General features: G+C 53.3%; 2 protein-coding genes and 1 long non-coding RNA gene across 20 annotated transcripts in view; all 3 read left to right on the top strand.

Moving 5' to 3' along the window:
• RALGPS1 (Ral GEF with PH domain and SH3 binding motif 1) overlaps window positions 1–10,785 on the top strand; it is a 299,761-nt gene extending 288,976 nt beyond the window's left edge. For all 14 annotated transcript variants that reach the window (XM_070453045.1, XM_070453044.1, XM_070453049.1 and 11 more), the window contains 4 exons: window positions 728–820; window positions 993–1,098; window positions 1,686–1,777; window positions 6,197–10,785. In XM_070453045.1, the coding sequence (XP_070309146.1) occupies window positions 728–820; window positions 993–1,098; window positions 1,686–1,777; window positions 6,197–6,226 (321 nt within the window). In that variant the 3' untranslated portion in view covers window positions 6,227–10,785. The remainder of the gene's footprint in view (window positions 1–727; window positions 821–992; window positions 1,099–1,685; window positions 1,778–6,196) is intronic.
• Window positions 10,786–12,153: 1,368 nt separating this feature from the next.
• GARNL3 (GTPase activating Rap/RanGAP domain like 3) overlaps window positions 12,154–14,738 on the top strand; it is a 157,378-nt gene continuing 154,793 nt past the window's right edge. Inside the window, exon 1 of one of the 5 annotated variants that reach the window (XM_020874724.2) lies at window positions 12,154–12,301. Coding sequence is in view for 2 of the 5 variants with exons in the window: in XM_020874723.2 (XP_020730382.2) it covers window positions 12,756–12,847 (92 nt within the window). In the remaining 3 variants the exon portion in view is untranslated. Of the gene's footprint in view, window positions 12,302–12,649; window positions 12,848–14,738 lie in introns of those variants that run through there. The other 4 variants (XM_070453072.1, XM_020874723.2, XM_070453076.1 and 1 more) reach the window with 4 other exon arrangements.
• On the top strand, window positions 12,930–14,326 carry LOC139030550 (uncharacterized). The gene is made up of 2 exons (XR_011482894.1): window positions 12,930–13,334; window positions 13,799–14,326. It is a non-coding gene; the product is annotated as an uncharacterized lncRNA (long non-coding RNA).

Consider the following 14,738-nt stretch of genomic DNA (forward strand, 5'->3'; position numbering starts at 1 on the left):
CATGACCACCTGGCGGGGGTGTCATCAAAAAGGTCTGAAAGCCACTGCTTTCATCATCTGAGACGACGCAGCACCCCCACCCCTACCAGCATGAAGAGGAGCCCCCCAGGCTGTGGTGCTGGGCCATCTGCTGAACCCCTGTCCTTCCGCGATGGGATATTTGCTTCGCTTTTGCAGAACTGGCTTTTCCAAACCAATGAGTGGAGCCCCAAACCAGGGATTCCAGGCCTTATGCCTAGAGAAACAAAAGCTACACCACCAGTTTGGCCCTGCCGGGCATCACCCCTTCTAGCCATAAATGCTTTCGAGGTGCTGCCATTCGCTCTCAGCCAAGAGTGCCCATCACAGACGTTCCAATTCTTCCAAGCTGTGGTTTCTACTTGTCCATTTTTCCCCAGGACGTTCTTGGATTCGGGTCACCTGAACTCATAGAAGTTGTGCCTTGGCACTAAACATGGTGGGAAAAGGAAAGGCTCTGGGAGGAAAGGAGCCAGGAAGGGGAGGGAGGTCTGGGGCTGATGATCTGCTGAGGAGTCCCGCTGGCTGCTTGGGGCCCCGGAGGAGTGGCACCGAGGGGTGGAGGGCGGGGAAGAGGGGAGACCTGCACTGGCCCCGCTCGAGGAGGGGCCGCCCTTCCATCCATGTGCCTGGGTCTCTAATCAGGCAGCCCGGGGACGCCGCCCCTGCCACTTGCGACATTGTCACTCTGCCTCCCCTTCCTCCCTAGCTGTCTTCATGGACCAGGTACTGGGTCATACTCTCAGGATCCACCCTCCTGTACTACGGGGCCAAGTCCTTGCGGGGCACAGACAGAAAACACGTATGTTCCGTGAAAGAACTCTCTGTACTGGGCCTTCATGTCATGTGAACTGCTGGGGGTGTGGGGGGAAGGTGGGGAAAGGTGGGGGGGATGGGAGGGAAGCTTGCCTGGCCCAGGTGGGCCTTCCTAGGTGAGCGGAGGGCCTCCTGACTATGCTGTTGTTCCTCTGCAGTATAAATCCACACCTGGCAAGAAGGTCTCCATCGTGGGCTGGATGGTGCAGCTGCCTGACGATCCTGAGCACCCGGACATCTTCCAGCTGAATAACCCCGACAAAGGTAGGCGGCAGGCCAGAGCTGGTGCCTGTAGCCTCTCTGCCCTGTTCCTTCTGCGGCTAAATGTGTGTTTTGAAACAGCAGGGACTTTTGAGGCTGCCGCTTTCCCTTCACGTTAGGTTCTGATGTTCACAGGGTCCCCTCATTTGTCCCTAAAAGCTGCTTAGACCGTGGTGGATGTGTCCACCGAGCAGTGCACATGGCACGTGGCTGTCGGAATCCTTTTCACCTATGGCTGCTGGGGCCCATCTCCCTGGAGCTGTGGCCTCGGAGTCACTGCTGGATGGGGCAGTGACTTCGAAGCTGGAGTAGTCTGTTTTACTTTATGCATTTGAAACCTTATTCTGAGAAGGATCCACAGGCTTCCCCAGAGCCCAAGACCCCATGACGGGAAAGATGGTTGAGAGCCCTGGTCCAGAGAGATGGGGGCGGCGGGGGCACAGGAGCCTCCTACTCCACATGCCCTGAGCTCATCTTGGGCTGCTCCTGACCTTCCCCAGGGCAGTCACCCAGGTTCACGCTTATCTTCACACCACAGGCAGACCCTCCCATGTGACTTTCCTCTTAACCAGTGGCCTTTCTACCACCAGGCAATGTTTACAAGTTCCAGACTGGCTCCCGGTTCCATGCAATCCTGTGGCACAAGCATTTGGATGATGCATGTAAAAGCAACAGGCCTCAGGTAAAGTCACCAAAGTCCTGACTGTCACCCGAAATACCCTCTCTCACCCTTGGGCCAAGAGTCCACAGAAGACACACCTTCCTCCTTCCCCCAGAGACTATCAGCTAGGCTCCCAGGGACTCTCTTTTGATCAACTTTTCCCCACGAGACAGGGCACCCCCCACCCGGCTTAGAACTAAGCCCAGCTTCAGACTAGAACTTTGAACCTGTCTCCTGTGTCTTTCCTACTAAAGGAAAAACCACAAAAACATCCCATCCGAGACAGTTGGCAGGTGAGGTACCGCCCCATGGGTCAGGCTACAGCGTCTATTGAGATCATGCCCCTGAAAGTTGATTTTTGGGTATCCTCCAACCTGACCAAGTACCTCCCTGCCCCCCACAACCCTTAGGAATAAGGATAATAGCTAACTTGTTGAGAGCTAACCATGGCTGTTGGTGAGTGGAGCTCCCCACTCCTTGGCACGTGTGAACCAGTGGGACCACTGGCTTGCCAGGCCCTGGCTTGAGGCTCACTCCCTCCCCCATGCCACCCTTCCCAGGACCAGGCTTGAGGCGAGATGCTTTACATGCAGGAATTGGCCAAATCCTCCCAGCATCCCTGTGGGGTAGGTTCCCAAATTGTCCCCGTTTTATGCTGAGGTCACTGAGGCTCACAAAGTGGCGGACCCTGGTTTAAGGCCCCCTGGTGAGTGAGGTCTCAACCCCTCCTGCCTGACACCAGAGTCTAGACCTGCCACCCCTGAGCTGTCCCACCGCAGGCATCCCCAGGGCCCCTGACTTGCTCAGCCTCCTGCCATCGAGCCAGAGGCCTGCAAGCAGAGACTCCACTGTCCAGGCTTGTGAGAGAGGTGGCCGCCCAGCACTCACACCAGCCCAGGCAGCATGTGGGCCACTGGGACCAGAACCAATGCTCCCAGCTGGCCGTGAACTTCCCTGACCTGTTCCCCAGGATGAGCTGGAAGGTGGTGGGGGCAGGGGAGCCGGGTCCCTCTCCTCTGTCTAGAGAGCCAACATCAGGGCTGGACTAGATGGAGGCAGCTTTGAGGAGGAGGAAGTTGGTGCCGAGGCCAGGCCAGACACGTGGGGCTGGGAGGGCCGGGGCTGCCGTGGTGCTGGTCACAGCCCAGTCACAGACTTCTCGGCCCCCAGGGTAATTCTCACGAAGCAGAGGGAGGTCTCTAGTGGCATGTCCTGTGATTCTGTGCTCAGTGTGTGCCCATTCAGGATTTTCATCTGTAACATAGATAAGGATATGTATGACAAGCTGATCAAATTAGACATGCTGAGAAGCTCGACGGCAGAATTAGCAGAAAGTCCTTGACAAACTAAAACAGGAGGGCAAGACTGATACAGGGATAAACTTGAGGCCCCACAGGGACTCAAGATAAATTGCATTTGAGTCCCTCCACTCACTTGCTAGGAATTTGTATATGTGAGCACATATACAAATATGAAATTCCACAAAAAAATCATCTCAGGCACCGAGAGTGTATGTGCATGGGCACATGCTCACATATACACACACAGGCTCGTGGTGAAAGTGTTCACTGCAGCATTGTCCTTAATAGAAAGAAAGAAAAGCCACTGGAAACCTTGCTGACCCTCAGTATGTCCCTACTGTGCAGCCCCTGATGTGTGTTTGATCACCTAAAAGGTGCTGCAAGTCACAAGTGAGAAAGCTTGAGTGTAAAAACACATGTCAGGACGATCTCATTTGTATTGAAACACTGCATATTTATCATATGCATGGTGGTGCATGTAACATTTCTGAAATAACATACAGGAGACTACAGTTCTGAGGTTTCTAGAGCATGTTTTCATGTTAAGCAAATAGAACTGCCCATCCCCGTGATGAGACCAGGGTCCTGGGTTGACTCTCACCTCAAGGTGATGAACAAAGTGCCACCTGAGGTCACTTTAGGAGAGGAAGAGCCCCCTGCCCTCCTCTGCTCTGGTCATGCGGTGCCTGCCTGGGGCCCCTCCTTGGATCTAAGGGCACGGCGCCTGGAGCTCACTTGTACTCAGGTGGCCCCGAGGAGTGACAAGAACTGAAGCCCTGAAGTGGGCCACACAGACGGTGGGGCAGAGAGAGAGACAGGCGCTTCCTTGGTGCCTGCCCCACGAAGACAGTCACGGCTCTGAGGGGTTGGGCAGTCAGGAGAGGGACGGTTGCCCTGAACAAGAGCCTTTGTCCTGATCTGGGGGGCTGGGGGTGCAGCCTGAGGGAGGCAACAGCCCTGCAGTGGGTAGCAGGGACCTGGGTCAAACCCCCTTAGCAGGGGAGGTGTTTGGTGTGAAGGACAAATGGATTGCATACCATGTCTGGCAAATTCAGTCTTCCCGCAGCAAGGTTTTGCAACATTGAAGTATTTTTGTCCAGTTTTTAGACCTAAGGGAGACGGTCTTCTATTTTTTTAATACTTTTTACCTCTAATTTATTTTCAATCAAATATTCCTGCTGTCTGCTATGTAATAATAAAAAATGGTAACAACTAAATATTCCACAGCAGGGGATTACTGAAACAAGCCACAATACCTGCCTGCGATGGCATACACAGGGGCTGCAGAGAAGGGTGTTACAGAAATGCATCTCCTCCCATAGAAACTCGCAGTGCCTGAGATGATTTTTTTGTGGAATTTAATTTCTTAAAATCGTCTGTGCTAATAGGGAATACATGCATGCATGTGTGTGCTAAGTCGCTTCAGTCGTGTCCAACTCTTTGTGACCCTATAGACTGTACCCCTCCAGGCTCCTCTGTTCATGGGATTCTCCAGGCAAGAATATTGGAATGGGTTGCCATGCCCTCCTCCAAGGGAGCTTCCCAACCCAGGGATAGAACCCTCATCCGCATCTCCTGCATTGGAGATGGATTCTTTATCGCTGAGCCGCTGGGGAAGCCCAATAGCGAGTACACTTAAACTTACTGATAGCATGTACATAAGGTGTAAACCACAGCAATAAAGCAAATAACCATGTGCCCCCGACCCAGCCTAATGGCAAGACTTCCCCAGGCCTCAGAACACCTCCCTCCCAGGGTTGTCTTCCTAATTCTGTCTCTCTCCCACCCACTTGCACCCCGTAACCACATTCCTGATTTGTTTACTGTTCCTTTAAAGCATTACCACACGTATTTGATTTCTTAATGTGTTATCTGGGGTACACTTTTAGTGTTTGTTCATGTTCACTGTTTTTTCTTTATGCGTTCATTCATTCATTCATGGTTGTGTCAGGTCTCGGACGCAGCACGGGCTCTTCCGTTGCCGCACGCTGACTCTAGTTGTGGTGTGTGGGCTCAGCAGTGCAGCGCACAGGCTTCGCTGCCATGCAGCCTCTGAGATCTCAGTTCCCCGACTAGGGATTGAGCCCATGTCCCCGGCACTGCCAGGAGGATTCTTAACCACTGGACCACCAGGAAGTCCCTGGGGTACATTTTTTTAAAAAAACTTCTTTTAAAAACACAGAACCATTACTGCACAGCTTCTTCTGTGACTTGCTTTTCTCCTACAGTATGTTCCTAGGATACCTCTGTGTCAGTGTGTGTAGCTGTGATTCATTCGCTTATAATTTTTTATCACTTCTCCGTGATCCCAAGAATGATTTCCTGCTTCTTGCTATTTTGAACAGTGCTGCCATGACCATTCTTATAACTGTCTCCTGGTGCAAGGAGATGCATTTTTTTTCCAGTTCATCATTTTGACCAAATTGACACCAAGATGGATTTGTTTTTGATGAAACTGCTTATCATCAAATTTCCTGGAAGCCCACGGCCATGCTGGGGAGGAGGCCTGGGGCTGGGAGCAGGTCAGCAGCTTTGAAGGGAAGGAGAAGCATCCTGATCTTGGGGCTGGGGGTCCCACAGTAAAGGGAGCTGGGATCTGGTCCTGGGGACACAGCATAGGAAGGTCTCGGGGTTCCTGACATCCCCAAACTTCCTTCTTCTTGTTGTACTTCTACTTGCCAACTCCTGCCATCTGCTAACCACCCCTCTCCTCTCCAGAGGCATGGGCTTACCTTACAGGCTTGGTCATCTCCTCCTGCAAATGCACTTGTGCCTTGACCCAAGGATAGTGGTTGAGAGCATGAGTGCCCTGTCACTCACCCGCTGTGTCCTTCACCTCCCTAAGCCTCAGTTTCGTCATCTTTATAATGGGAATAATTCCAGTACCTGGCTCCTGGGGTTGTTGTGAAGGCTCAGGACACAATACCAATGGGGTCCTAAGAGCCCTGCCTGGCACATGGTGGCCCCTTAACACATGGCGGCTGTTACTATTGCCATGTCCTCGCCCCACCCCCACCCACTCATTCACAGACTGACTGGGAGAGGTCTGAGCCCTTTAGGGACCACCCCTCCACTCCCCCAGCCCCAGCCCCTTCTAAAAGGTCGGAACTTTGACAAGAGACTGAGCTTTCTCTTCTAGGTACCTGCAAACCTTATGTCATTTGAATAAGTCTCTGCAAGACTTGGCGTGACTTCGGAGGCCTCTGGGAGCCTGGCCTGGGACTGGTGGCCAAGCGCACATCGGGGGCACAGGCCGTTGGCGGGATGCTGGGAGACTCAGACCTGGACTTGAGGGGACATGGCCTCACATTCCGGAGGGCTCCACCGATGTGGGGTCCACCCACTGATCCCCAGCCATCCTCATGCCCCCCATTCTGCAGCACCACCTTGGGGGGCCTCGGTTGGTCCCCAGACTGTACACCCTGCCTGCCTGCCCGCCCAGCCTGGGTCCGCGTCTGTCCACCAGCTGCTGCTGCGACCAGAGAGCACCCGGCCCACGTTGGGTCCCCAGGGCTTTCTCCTGCACAAAGAGTGGATGGCGACCCCCGTGTGAGGGCCAGAGGGACGAGACAGGCTGGGGTCTGGCTCTTTTCACCCCAGCGCTTGGGGTCGCTCACCCACAGGGCTGCCTCAGATTTTGTACACCCGAAGCGTCCTCTGCGTGTGCGTGCTGTGTCTGTGTGCGTGCAAGCGAGCGAGCGTGGACTCTCTGAGAAACATGCATTTTGGCACAAGACTCGTGACATCACACACTTCATTCTCTTTGAGGCCCTGCTTTCACCTTAAGCTATAGACTCATCCACCAAGGAAGGTCAGAGTGAGAGCCCAGATTCCTCCTGTGTTAAGGGTCCCTCGCATTCTTTTACTGTAAACAAACAATGCCTTAAATTGTGTCTTGTTTTCTGTTCCTATGGGTGCTATTCATCCGGACGGCCTGCTCCCTGGGCCCCCGGGCCCTCCCAGGCCTTGTTGCCGTCAGCTCTTCTGAGATAGGACCCGGCTTCGGAACCACGGGCTGGGCCGGCTGCCGGCCTGCTTGCTTCCTCCCAGCCCCCTCCCGCAGGGTCTGAAGGCGCCCCCCCGCCACTTTCTCCTCCCCCGTCCCCCCACCCTATCCTGTGCCAGCATGGGAGCCACTTTCTGCCAGCTTCTCGAGGCCAGCTGTGCGCAGTGACCTGACCTGCTGCACGGAAGCTACTCTGCACCAACCTCTCCCCAGAGGGCCAGGCTTTCGCTCCCCCCCCATCTCTTTGCCTCCACTGCCAGGGCGGGGCCTCTGGGATTCCTGATTACACTGGGGAGCCTGAGTGACACTGAGGCCTTAAGCTCCCCCATTCCTGCCCCCAAACACAGTCACCAGCAAATTCTCCATCATCCAAGTCCAAGGGCACAATAGTTGATGACCATGGTGACGAGAGAACAAAGCCTCGGGGAGCGGACAGTCAGAGCTCTGGTTTCAGCTGAGAGCTCTTCAGGTGAACAATGTCCTTCACCTGTCACTCCTTGTCATGTTTTTAAGTGACTTACTTTGCACAAATACATTTTTATTTAAAGTCATGAATAAAAATTAGCTTTATTTATGGTAGCTTTATCACTGTAGCTTCTCCCCCCAGCCCCTTTCTGCCTTCTCCCCTCCCCTCTTCCTCCCTCTTTTTTTTAATCTGGGTGTCCTGATTCTGAGAAGGAAACCTGAATGATTTTTTGAAAGAGACTGGGTTTTTGGGTCCTTGTCACTCATGGTTTCAGAGCTCACACTGATCAGACAGCAAACAACTCTTAAAAGAGTTTCTGTGCAAGATGCTTCAAAACAACACCTTAACCACTAAATGGTAATAGGTTGATTTAAGAACTGCCAAAGAACCCACCCCTGTATTTTGATCAAAAGGTGACCACTTTTCCTAAAATTCAGATGAACTAGTGAGGAAAGTGATTGTCATTGGGGTCTTATTTTGTGATGGCACTTTACTGTGCTCAGTAACTAACTTCCTTTGGAACAAGGTCTAGAATACTTTGGTGGTGGGAGAAATGCCCAGTGGGGAAGTTGAGGCCATCAAACCTTGTCCATCATTGGTGCTTCACATACCCTATTGCAGCTGGGGTCAGATGCATGCACCTAATTCATACCAACAACTGCTCAAACTAGCATCTGGAGTCTGAATGAACATACCGGACACCCCAACACCTCTCACCAGAACCATGCAGTGTCAATGCTTTAACCGATATTATCTCTGATTCTACCTGCTAATTTTTTTAAGTCTAAAGTTTGAATGCAATTGCAAAACTACTTTCCTTGAGTTTCTCTACTCTTCAAACTGTCCTGGTTTTTCCACCCTGAGATATTATAGAAACCAATCCAAAAACCTCAAAATTTCAGGCTCCACTAAATAAGATCACTCACTGCCCTTTACAGATTTTCTTTATCTTTCACAAACGTTTTCTTCTGAGCCCAATCTTGAAATAGCACAATCGCAGTTCTTGTCAAAGTGTTTAGTCTTCTCACTAGTTGAAATTGACCCCATGTCCCCTCCTGGAAACATTCTTAGCTTGGACTCTCCATAGAACTGGTAAGAACCTTGAACTTACCAGAGGAGTCCTGCGGATAAAGCTATAAGGCTCCTGGCTCTCCCAGCGGGGGCTCAGCGCCACGCTTGCTGTCTTCCTAACATTGGTTTGTCCTTCATGCCGCCAGTCATAGCAAGCCAGGGCAGAAGGAGGGCTGGGCACAAACTCCAAAAGGGAAAGTCCCCAGGTGGATTCTCACCCTGGAAGAAAGCATTCCTGGGTCTTGCTCTCTGACTCACCATTGTGCACAAATGTCTGTGAAAACACTGAAAGTGATGTCTCTGGTATGTGCATGGTGTATCTTTTTTTTTTTTTTTTAAGCAAACAAATCCCTGAATGAAAGTTCTAGAGTGCTGTCTACGACCTGTGGAGTAGATAGCTAGTATCCTCATGATGCCATGCAAACAGCTCACTCACCTATCCCCGAGAGTAATTTTCACTCCCCTCTGTCAAACGCATTCTGTAACTCAAGGTCAACCAAGTGCACTCTGACAACTGAAAGTTTCTGGAGGACAGATTTGGTGGAAAGCTGTAGAAATACTGATCTGAGTGTGCCCAGTGGACAGTGTGGCCTGCCTCCCCTCCCTGGAGAAGCCAGTTCATCACCGTGTCCCCTGTGGACCCTGAAGAGAAGACAATGAAGGGGTTCTGCTTATGAAAGAACCCACTCTCTCTTGCCAACTGAATTTATAAAGTGTTTTTTTTTTTCTTACCAATGTGGCCAGTATTTCTTTCATCGTCTTCCTCCCACCTTCCAAGCCCAAGAAGTGTGTCTTTTAGGATGCCATTTGACAGGTGGAAGAATGGTCCACGAAACAGGAAGCCCTTACAAGCAAGGTCTGCTTTCAATCCACAGGTGGAGAGTCTAGAGTTCTGGACCCACATTACTGATGCTGAGAACCAGGTGAACAGTGCTGAAAATACAACCTGACTTACCTATTGTGACCTGGTAAATCACTTTAATCACACATCATTCTGAAATGTTGGGTGATTTCATGTTTTAAAAAGAAAAAAAAAAAAAAACTACAAGAGTCCTTTTGAAATAACAGACCCTCTGTGTAAAGCCACCCATTTGTCCATCGATTATCATCTCTAGTGAGTGCTTCCTGTGTGTCAGACTCTTCCTTGGGATTGAAGTGGCCGAGAACAAGATAAACCTAAGCCCTGCCCTCATGGAGCTGACCTCTCAATGACAAATAGTCCTCACCACGCCATTTCCTCTCTCCCAGCAAGACCCTGGCTTCCCATCCCCCACAACCCCCACCCAGCACTGGGTAGAAACCCTGTGTGGATTCCTCCAGAAAGGCTTCGAAAGGCTCAACAGACTGAATAGTCTTCAATTTGCGAGTCCAGTTACTGTCCGAGTGGCCGGTTGGCACAGGACAGCCAGGCACAGAGCTATGGCTGGACACAGGATTCCGAGGTGGAACAAGAGAGTCACGTCAGAACTTCTTTACTTTTACTTACTCCAGAAGTTCTTTGTTTTTAATTTCAGTGTTAAATACAAGTACAACTTGAGCGAGAGCTGCTTTCCCTTGGGTGTCGAGAACTCGTCCCATGGACCACCTCACCACTGGTGCTGCACAAATGTGTGTGCGCCACGGGCAGCCCCCAACCCCCTGCTCGCAGCAGCAACGATGGAGCATCTGTGAGTTCTGTAATCACTCATCTCTTTATCCGTTTCTGAACGACTGTGACCATTCAGTAACAATAGTGATTAATTTAGCGTGGTAAAATCTTCAATAAATTTTGTGCCAAAATGCATGGGTTTTCATTTAGCATTCAAAATGTTGCATAGAGAGTAGTTCTCAATTTCTTACGTATTCTTCCAAGTAAGTTGAAAATCAATTTTTACATTTCAGTTTGTTTCTTGTTCGATCTGTTGCACTCTCCTGGGCTGTCTTTTTTTTCCAGCAGACCCCCCTGCATGCAGTTGTGTAAGGACTTTCCCTAATTCTTGTGAATTGTCTCATCCGCAGTAACCACTGAACATCAGCCCTCTGTGGGATTCTTTAGATTTTTGGTGAAGTATTTTGTTACCTCAGTCTTGTATCAAGTTGCTGTATTTTTCAGCTTGTTATGCGGATAATAATTGTTTCACTAATTAAATACTTTAGTGTATAAACATTTTTGTTTACTTTGAAATTAAATGTTTTTTCCAATGAATATTGCTCAGTTTTTTAAAGTCACGTGCATTCCTTTAGCCACCAGTTGCTGTGCCAGACACAGACATGAAGGAGGTGTGGGGACTCAACTAAGAGGTTACTAGAACATGAATGACATGCAGGAGCAGTGCCCTCGGGGAGGGGCAGAGTCAGTGCTGTGGGCACTCGGGGGCGGGACACGGAGAATTGGAGGAAACCTTAGAGAGAGGGCAGCGCCATTTGCAGATTCATTTCAGAGATGGCTGACGTGGTGGGCAGAAGAGGTGGAAAGATGTAAGAGGAGGAGGAGCAGGACGATGTTGGGGAGGCAGGCAACCTCATCTCGCTGAGGCAAGGATTTGAGGGCGTAATGGGATCCAAGTCTGAAAAGGTGTGTTGGGGGAAGTTCATGATGCTGCACAAAACCCAGAAACCCACTCTCACTTGCTTAAAAGGAAAGGGGGGGGGGGGACTGTCTTACAAGGATTGTCTCATGGAAATTGAGGAGAGTCTCAATGGGCAGGAAAAAGAAATGGGAAGTCCCCTACATTTTGTCCTCTCCCCTGCATTCTCCAGACTGACTTCTCTGCTGGAATATGCGGCAGTGAAGGAGTCCAGACCTGGGAAAGCACCTTGAAGTTGTTGAGGGAGTGTGCACCAGGGGGTAACATGATCCAAGCTGATCATGGGGACCCCTGGCCCCACCTGCCGCAGTTTCCCAGCTAGTGTCTTCCAAGCTCAGGCTTCCTGCACACACTCCTCAGCGTCTGCTCCACCAGTTCCTGGCCAGCATGACCACACCTGCCTCACTATGACAAGCCCCCCCTGACTGAGGGCCCCTAGCTCACCTCCTCCTCACGACTTAGGTGGTACAATCACCCCGAGCTTTACCCGGATAGGGTCGCTGCCCTCAGATGCAGGACATTGTTTGAGGGCTCTGAGATGGATGCATCTGACAGTGCAGGAAACTAAGTCAAGACTTGAGCCCGCAACTGGTAGCCTGCACAACTCCAGTCCCTCGGCCTCACTGTGACAAGCAGGCAGGCAGGCATCAAAAACGCCACCTGGAGACAGCAGTACTCCTTTTTTTCTTTTTTTCTTTTTTTTTGATGGATGGCGAGATCCGCAAGCTAACGCAGACAGTAAGGTAGAATTCCTATTTAGCTTCGATTTGGTACCCATAAATGTAGCCAGCCAGCCAGGACCTGGGTACCCGCGGAGTTGAGGGGGAGTAGGCGGGGCCACTTGCAGAGGCGGGGCTGTGGGCGGGGCCTTAGGGCTGGGTTGAGACGGGCCCTAAGACTGGGAGATCTCAGTCCGGGGCTGGGGAGGTGGGTTTGGAGGTGGGGGCGGGGGGTGCTGGAAGAGAAAAGGCAAGGCCTTGCCTATGGGTGGGACACGGGGAAAGGCGGCCCCCAGGGGGGACGGCGATACATTAGAAAGAGCCGAGAGATACTCAGACGTGGAGGGAAGACTCTAAGGAGCCGATCCTTGGGGGTGAGGGCACAGGCCTCGACCAAGAGCTCAGTAGTGGGAAGGTAGGTGTGTGGGGCCTGGGTCTGTGCTGAGGGCCACCGAGCGGGAGCAGTGGGGCCACGGACCGTACGGAGCTGGGGAAGGGGTGGCATCTTGGGCTTGTGGGCCTAGAGGAGGTGCTGACAGCCTGCCTCGGGAACCGCGCGGGATTCTGTGTGGGAGGTGCGTGGCTGGAGCTCGGGGCGGAGCTGGGGTGGGCCTGGACCCTGCAGACAGGCGCTGAGTGGGCTGGGGCTCCTGCTCGGGGCGGGGTTGGGCGGGGCCTAGACACCCCCATCGAGCGGCGCGGAGCGGGCTGGACTGAAGTTGGGGGCGGAGCCGGGGCGGGGCCTAGGCCGGGCTGAGGCACGCGGGGCGGGGCGTGGGCTGCGGCGCGCTAGCCGAGCGGCCCGCCGAGCCCCGCCGAGGCCCGAGCCCACCCGAGTGCGCCCGAGCCCGCGGCCCCCGCCCGGGGCGATGGAGCCGGAGCCCGGCGGGGCGGCCGCTGCGCTCCTGCGGCAGAAGAGGGCGGCGCTGCGGCGCAGGGGGTGCAGCTTCGATAGCCCCAGGTACAGCGGTCCGGGAGGGGTGCGGCCGGGAGGGGCGGAAGTGGGGAGCCAGCCACGTGGGGGGTGGCGGTCTGAGGGGACCGAGGGCCGCGAGGCCGCGGCGCGAGGAGGGGTCTCTGCGGGGGTTGAGGGGAATCCGGCAAGGAGCCTGAGCCCCGCGGCCGGGAATCGAGGGGGGGCGGCTGGGCCGCCCGAGTGGCAGGTGCAGGAGGGAGTCGCCTCAGAGAAGAGCCTGACGAGAATCCCAACCCGACGAGACGCCCCCAAAAGCGTCGGTCCCTTGGCAGGCCCCGAGCAAAGCCGTTGGCTCTAGACAGATTTCGGGCTGTGGAGAATTGCCCTGTCCGCCTCTTGTAAATGCTCAAGGACGAGGTCGGGAAATAGCCCCCCTAACGTCTAAGGGAGGAAGGTCTCCCTCCCCCGCGGGAGTCCCTCTGCGCCGCCCCAGGACCCGGGCCAGCTCCAGCCTCCCCGCCTGGCCCCGCAGGTAAGCACACCTGCTGCCTCAGCCCCGCCCATCGTGGCCGTTGGCCCCACGACGTGCCGACCCCCTGACCCGCCGACGTCTTTCCTCTGCCAGGGCTGCCCTGCCCCTCTCGCCCGCGTCCCTGGGGAACTCGTCTGAGGTGTTCGGGTCCTTCTCTCTGGAACCTTGCCCCGCTGACACACCCTCCCCCGCCGGCCTCGGTGGCGCTCCGTCTGCCCGGCTAGATTCCTGCCCTCGGAGGGCATCTTCTTAACTTGGAGTGTCTTCTCTCCCGCTCCGACGTCGCCGAAGTGGGCCCTCCCATTTTTCAGTCCCTGGTCACTTCTAGAATACTCTAGCAGCCCCCCACCCCCAACTACACTTTTCTGTCTTTATTCTTCCACCTCTCTCTTTTTAAACAAAAAAATTCCCCCCCGTGGCTGCACCTGGTGTTAGTTGCGACAAGCAGGATCTTCTGTCTTTAGTTGTAGCATGTTGGAATCTAGTCCCTGGACCAGGGATCGAACCCCCGGTGCCCTTGGATTGGCAGCATGGAGTCTTAGCTACTGGACCACCAGGGAAGTCCCTCTTCCACCTCTTGAATCCACATCCTCGCTGTCTGCTGGAAGAACCTTACCACACCGCCCACTGACCTTCCCATGCCCTTAACCCCGTCCCCACTCCTGGGAGTTCTCCATGCCCCAGGGCCGCCATCGGGACTGGGGCAGAGGCAAGGGAGAAAGAAAGAAACTGGGACTCTGGCCCTCACTGTGGCAGAAAAGCTAGGATAAAGAAACAAACAGGACCCTGAATATGAGATGCCAGGCTCTTGGGCACCTCACCTCACGCTTGGTGCTCCCACAATACTAGATGAGAGTGTCAACCTCCTGAGAACAGGGGCTGTAGCTGTTCACTGCTTTGTTGTCAGAGCCTGGCTCAAGCCTAGCCCATCACAGACGTTTACTATCTGTTGAATAAATAAATGCCTCACCAGCTGGTGATTCTTCCCGCTGTGCTGTCTCTCATCTGTGCCTTGACTCATACCATGCTCTTAGAATAAATAGTCTTTTCTTTAGTCTTTGGGTAATGCCTTCCCCACCTCCTCTGGGAAGTCTTCCCTGAACCCCAGGCTGAGCTCTGTGCTGTCTCAGCAATCTACACATTGATCTGCTGCTCCACACATCACTGTGGATAATTACCGGGATAGTACCTCTCCCTGAGCGCCAGGCAGGTATGGTTTTTGCCCTCTGATGCTTACACTCTTGTTGGAGCACGAAGGATGGGAAGTGTACCAAGAAATGAGGCTGAAGAGATGAGTCAAAAGCTGGATCCAGGCCCGCGGTAGAATGTTCAGAGCGGCTCTGTCCAATAGAACTTTCTGTGATGATGGAGGCATTCTGTAATCTGTGCAGTCTGATTTCGTGG

This window comes from Odocoileus virginianus, chromosome 2 (assembly GCF_023699985.2).
Source record: "Odocoileus virginianus isolate 20LAN1187 ecotype Illinois chromosome 2, Ovbor_1.2, whole genome shotgun sequence".
Lineage (NCBI taxonomy): Eukaryota > Metazoa > Chordata > Mammalia > Artiodactyla > Cervidae > Odocoileus > Odocoileus virginianus.